We start from the raw sequence: 6,432 nt of genomic DNA, 5'->3' as shown, positions 1-6,432 counted from the left end.
TTTTTAGGGCAGGTTGCTACAGCGATTAATCGACGATCAAAGCTTCGATTCTTCAATTCTCAGTTTGCTACAGTATATTTGGGTTCCTTGAGCTCTAAAGATGAAGAGGAAGAAGTAAAATATCTGAATTTCTCTTTATATAGGATTTCTGAAATCTGTCCAGGGCGCGTCGCGCCCTCCAGCGCGCTACGCGCCAATACACTTAAAAGATAAACCGCCCAGACACGCAATGCGCGCAACTCTCTGCCTCCAGCTTCACAAAAAATCTTGGCCAGGGCGCGACGCGCCCATATCACCGCGAGACGCGCGCATACTTCTGCCCAGCAGTCTTCAATCAGGGCCAAAACAAGCTCCAAACTTCCCAAAATTGGCTAAAACCTACAAAATCATAACTAAAACACATATTAACACAAAATGAAAGCTTAAAATTATAAACTATAAATAATTATCTATAACTTCAGAGAATTAAATGCATACTTGATAAAATCAGTCGAAAGGTGCCACTAATTAAACTAAATATTAACACAATTTGGCACCTAACAGTATTATACCGGTGCGCCAGTTTGACTTTTTGAGGAGAGAAGGAGGAAGGAATAAGACTCTGACTCAGGAGTGAATTTGAATGTGACATGATGCATGCAATGCAAAAACCTTTTTTTTTTTATTTTATTTTTCAAAGTATCTCAAAATATCTTTCAAGGAATTATTTAAGAACTTGTAAATGTAAACACTATAAGGTAATCTGAAGAGAAAATTTCATTCATTAATAATAAGGGACAAAGCATCCTTGGTACAAATAAGGAACAAGGGTCATCGAGGGACAATCGAGGGTCATCGAAGGTCATTGAAGTACCATTTCTTTCAAGAGTTTACAAAGGGACAAGGGACGCCCAAGATACAAATACTTTCAAGAGTTACAAGATAGAAATAACAAAGAAAGCTAGTAGTAATCATAAGAGCTCAGTGTGAATTATCCATGTCATCTTGAGTCTTCTTCTTCTTCAGCTTATTCTTTTCAAGTTTCTCAATGATACTCTTCCATGCAATTGCTTCAGGAGAGAGTGTTTCTTCTTGCTCCCTCTTCTTCTCTCTTACATACTTAGCAATGGTAGCATCCTTTTCCATAAACCAGCCATATTGGAGGAAAAGTAAGTCTTCTTTCTCTTTCATTTGCTCATCAAAGAGGTCTTCCATTATACCTATCTCGCCTTCTGAGTATTCAAATGTGTTCTTCCAATGGTCTCTTAATTTCTTCATTTTCCTTAGAGATTCTTCGAGATTTTCTATTGTTGGAGGAGAAACAACAGGTTCAATAGGCTTTTCAACAGGAGGTGGAGATGTCTCAGGAAGATAAGGCATCCTGAGTTCACCAGCTCTTGAACTAATCCATCTTGAAAATTCTAGTAACACACGCTCGATGTCAAACTGGATGTCATGACATCCACAATTATGCAGCACAGACAATAATAACCAAACAACATAAAACAGTAAAGAACACACATAATTGTTTACCCAGTTCGGTTCAAACAACCTACTCTAGGGGCTACCAAGCCAGTGATGAAGTTCACTATCAGTAGTATCAATTCAAAGCTAAACTCCCCCGTTTACAACTTCTCACTTAATCACTACCCAATGACCCTTCTACCTAGGTTCTACCTAGATATGAAATATCTCCATTCCACTCCCCCTCAATCACAGCAGTGATTACACAAAAACAATAAACAATTACAGATAGAAGACACACTTCAAAAACACACATTGATCTGCTTAAAAGCTTCAATCAAGAGACACACACTCGTGCTTAAAAGCTTAGAGTGACACAACAAAAACACAAACTAATTCCAACGCAATCATCAAAGATAATAGCGTGGATCACACGAGACAGTTACAGAACAACAGTTCTTCACAATACGCAATCTTCTGTCTGCGTTCCAAATTAGGATTGCAGGTCTTTTTATATGCAGTCTTGGGCCTTGGGCTTTTTAAGAAACACATCAGGGTTAACAAAGTTAACCTAATTCACACGCCAATTGTCTGTTACACAATGTGTTGTCAGTAGGATCTTCTGAACGAAATTTGCAGCACTCAATAAAAAGTTTCCTAAACAGATAAAAGTGATAAATCAGGAAACACAATTAATAAACACTAACAGCTCCTGCTGTCACACATGGATGTCATGACATCGATCATGACATTCACTACACAACTTGTATTAGCTCCACACATATATGCAACCTGCATATACACAATAAACCAGGTATGTTTTACCGATAATGCAGCCAACATGCAAACACCTTCAATCTCCCCCTTTGGCAAAATTTTGGCTAAAACATCCTGTCACACCATACCAGAGAAAAACTTGCAGCGGATAACCAAAACACAATAACACAAGCTAATACAAACAAATATCATACATCACCAGTATGCACACAATACTCAGACAAAAATAGACAGACAGCCCACAAGAGTAGCACAAGCACAAACAGATCAACACAAAGATACGCAAATAGAATTGTTGATCACACACAACCACCATTCTTGTTGTTCTGGGGTGACACATAATACTTTTCCCCCTATTTGGCCACAAATGTTGCCAAAACCAAAAGAAAACTCCTCGCTCAACGAGTTTAAATAGGTCCAAAAATTTAAACTGACCGAAAAAACATAAAACAGACGGAACTAAATGCAAAAGAACAAAGCAAACAAAACAAAAAAAACACACTAGACTCTAGTTGCAATTACTGCTTAGAGTCAGATCCTGTTGAGGTGTCTGAAGAACTTTCTTTCTCAGAGTCATCAGCAGGACTAGCATTTTCTTCTTCCAATTCTTGATCATCTTTATCTTCCATCTCTTTAGTATCTGCAAACTCCTCATTCTCATCCATTTCCAGAGTACGTATCATTTGTTCAAGAGGCATTTTTCTAGATTCCAGTTCTTTGCAAGTCTCTTTTAGTATTGCTATGACTTCTGCTTTACTGACTGATGCTCCAGATTTGGAAGTTTCAGCTAATGTCATGACAATGTCTGGAACATGCTTTCCTTGAAACAGTTTGTAATGGAAAGCCAAGGGACTTTCTCTTTTGCACACTACATCATGTTCATTGAGAATGTTTGAATATTGATCCAGAATTATACCACTCAAGAGGGATGGAAAGGCGATTGGACCCTTAATACTGAAGCTTCCAGCATGCTTCATGGTTTGGTCAAAAATATATGCTCCATAATCAAACTTTGCCTTTGTTCCTACAGCATACAGAAATCTACCAAGCACAGTTGAGATAGTGGACTTGGGATTTGTTGGAACCCAATTAGTTGCTCCTATTTTGTGAAGCATTGCATACTTGATGCTCAGCTTACTTGCAGTTAGCTTCTCTTTCATGGGCCAGCTTTTTACCTGCTTGGCTGTGATCACTTGACAGACTTGGTTGTCTGTTACTTCCAGCTCGGTTTGAGCTTCACTTGTTCTTCCAAAGAATTTATTAATCACAGAAGGAGAGAACGATACACACTTACCTCTTACAAACACCTTTCTGTAGTCTGCACTTTTGCTATTGCCACAATCTTCATATAGGTTTACCACAAATTCTTTGACCAGCTTCTCATAACATTTGGGAAGATTGCACACAGTTTTTAGCAGTCCAGCTTCTTGAATCAGCTCTAAGACCTCCTTGTTTTCAAGAGCATTTGGAGCCAATTCCCTTTCAACAACCAATCTCTTTTGGAGAACATATTTCCATCTGCTGACACTAGAGGCATAGTGGAAAGACACATTATCAATGGGAACTTCAGGGATGCTAGTAGCAAGCTTACTGGTTGTAGGCTTCCTCCTTGATGGAATGTCAGGGACATTTACTTCAGCATCAGATTCAGGTTCAACAATTTCCCGTTCTTTTCTTTTCTTTGGAATGACCCTGCTCCAAGATTTTGAAGGACCAACCCCTTTACTCTTGGTAACAACTTTGCTCTTGACAGGACCTGCAGAAGTACTCTTCTTCCTGACAGTGTCTTTGGCAGGGTTGTTCACTTGAGTGCTCCCTTTTGGTGATCCTTGAACAACAACTTTGCCTTTTCTTCTTGTTATTAGCCTGTTGGCTACACTCGGATTCAAGGAGGTAAGTAATTCGTCGTCAGAGTACTCATCTAAGTCTACCACATTAGTATCAGTTTCAGTATTGGCCTTAGGGTGCTCATTATTGTCAATGTCATTGACATCCTTGGTGACATTGGTATTCTTAGTAATCCCTTGTTCATCCTTGTTGATTTCTAGGTCACTATCAACGGTGTGAGCAGCCTTAACCTTACTGGTGTTATTGAGGGGATCAGCCATTATGGTTTGAAGAGGAATAGATATTCCAGGCACTTGATGATTCTCCTTCAGAATACGAGTGACAATCCTGGTAATTGCGCTATCGACATATTTGGATCCTTCTTTAGTAAGTTCCTCCATGGTAGCAGATGCTGAGGATTTGGTACCCTTGTTGTGAATACCCTCCTTGGGTCGTTTTGCATGAGTCGTTTTAGGCTTTGTGGCCTTTACTTCATCACTGCTAATCGTCCTTAAAGGGACAACCTTAATGACCCTATTAGGGTTAGAGGACTCTTCTGGTGTTGCTGAGTCTGTAACGGGAGATTCATCATTTGATTGCTGAGACATTCTGAACCTTAGAGAACCAGAACTTGTTTCACACTTGTGAGAGCATTAGAAGTAGATCAATCTCAGAGAGTAGCTAGCAGAACTACTAGGAAGGTTTGCCGTTTTTAGAATATTAGGGGATCGAGGGAGCTTTATATGCACACTGAGTGAGGGAACTTTCAAAACATGGATTTTGACAAAGCCCAAATAGTATTCCCTCACGTTGGTTAATTGTTATACTAAGTTTTGGTAGCAGATACCCAACATACCCTTTTCTGTCACATTGTCTTTAGATGTTGTTGCAACATTCTCTGTGACATTGCTTTCAGACAGTCCTTTAGGATCATTGCTCACATTTGACTTTTCCAGTTTTCTTTCCCGATCTGTAATGTCCATCACAAGGCTTACTCTTTCTTCTAGCAGAAATCTATTGATACTTATGTACTCCCTTACTTTTGCACACAGTTTCTCATTCATTAGACTGGTCTCAGAAAAACCAGTAGACATTTCACTTATAGTGAGATCACTAACATAGGATTCTTTATCCGATTCATCAGACTCATTAGATTCATCAAATTCGTGATGGTACATTTTTAATTCTTCTTTGATCATGGAGTAGTCAGAGGGGTGGACAGATGTGTCAGGCTTCCATAGATAGCAATTATCCTTAGATCTAAATCCCTTCATGACTTCCTCATTTTCTTCATTAGTGATGATACACTCATCTTTGGTGAACCTAACATTGAGTCCTTCATCACACAACTGACTGATGCTTATAAGGTTTGCAGTTAGTCCTTATACAAGTAGAACATTGTTTAGATTAGGTATACCCACCCCTTCTGTCTTCCCAACACCTTTGACTTCTCTTATATCTCCATCACCCAGAGTTACATAGTTGTTTCCTTCCAATTTAAGATCTACTAGAGAGTTCTTCCTCCCGGTCATATGATTTGAACAACCACTATCAAGGTATCAATCTTCTTTTGCTGGCATCCTTAGAGAAGTGTGTGCTATTAGAGCAATATTCTTAGCTATCCCAGATTGCTTCCTGTTACAAGTATCATGATCAAGTTTGACTTGTTGAGTTTGGTCTAGATATCCAAATAGTCTGAAACAGAATGGCTTTATGTGACCAAATCTTCCACAGTGATGACACCTCCACTTCTGGAACATTTTCTTTGAGTGCCTCCTTCTTATGTTTCCTTGATGTTGTGACATTTGGATTGACATCTGGTTAGTCACACACTTCTTGGATTCTATTCTCCTGAGTCCAGAGATTAATTCCTCTTTAGCCACAAATCCCACTCCAGACATGTCTCCTGATCTTTGTCCAGATTCTAGAATTTCTTCTAGAGTATCAGATCCATTGTTCAGCATTTTGAATGACTTGGTCATTTGATTAAGTTTGTGGCTCAACATGCTTACTTCACTACTGAGGGAGTCTATGATTGCAAGATGTTTAATCTTCTCAGTTTCTAGTTCTCTTATGATCACCTCTTGCTTCTCCACTTGTTTGCAGACTTCAGCATTCTTCCTACACAACTTCTTGTACGAGGCAGCTAGTTCATCAAAGGTTAGCTCATCATCACTGGAATAATCATCCGATTCATAGATTCTTGTTAAAACTGTGACATGCTTTGCAGTTTCCTTTTCTAAATCTGAGTCTTCGTCAGACCAAGTAACAGTCAGTCCTTTCTTTTGCTCTTTGTGATAGGTAGGACATTCAGCTTTAATGTGTCTGAATCCTTCACATCCATGACATTGACCCCCTTTCCCTAGACAGGGCTTCTCCTCAGCT

The 6,432-nt window shown here is 39.2% G+C and overlaps 1 protein-coding gene across 1 annotated transcript; it reads right to left on the bottom strand.

The window, feature by feature from the left end:
• Positions 1-2,738: 2,738 nt before the first annotated feature.
• On the bottom strand, positions 2,739-4,655 carry LOC131613389 (uncharacterized). Its single transcript, XM_058885064.1, has one exon. It carries the CDS (start codon positions 4,653-4,655, stop codon positions 2,739-2,741), a length of 1,917 nt encoding a protein of 638 aa, XP_058741047.1.
• Between the last annotated feature and the right edge of the window lie 1,777 nt (positions 4,656-6,432).

Source organism: Vicia villosa, linkage group LG6, assembly GCF_029867415.1.
Source record: "Vicia villosa cultivar HV-30 ecotype Madison, WI linkage group LG6, Vvil1.0, whole genome shotgun sequence".
In the NCBI taxonomy this organism is placed as follows: domain Eukaryota; kingdom Viridiplantae; phylum Streptophyta; class Magnoliopsida; order Fabales; family Fabaceae; genus Vicia; species Vicia villosa.
Note: the sequence above shows the minus strand (reverse complement) of the source record. Positions and strands in the feature narration are given on the sequence as shown.

What these genes read in the sequence shown, in the direction of transcription:
- LOC131613389 (XM_058885064.1), bottom strand. Translation starts at nt 4,655, where the DNA reads ATGTCTCAGCAATCAAATGATGAATCTCCCGTTACAGACTCAGCAACA.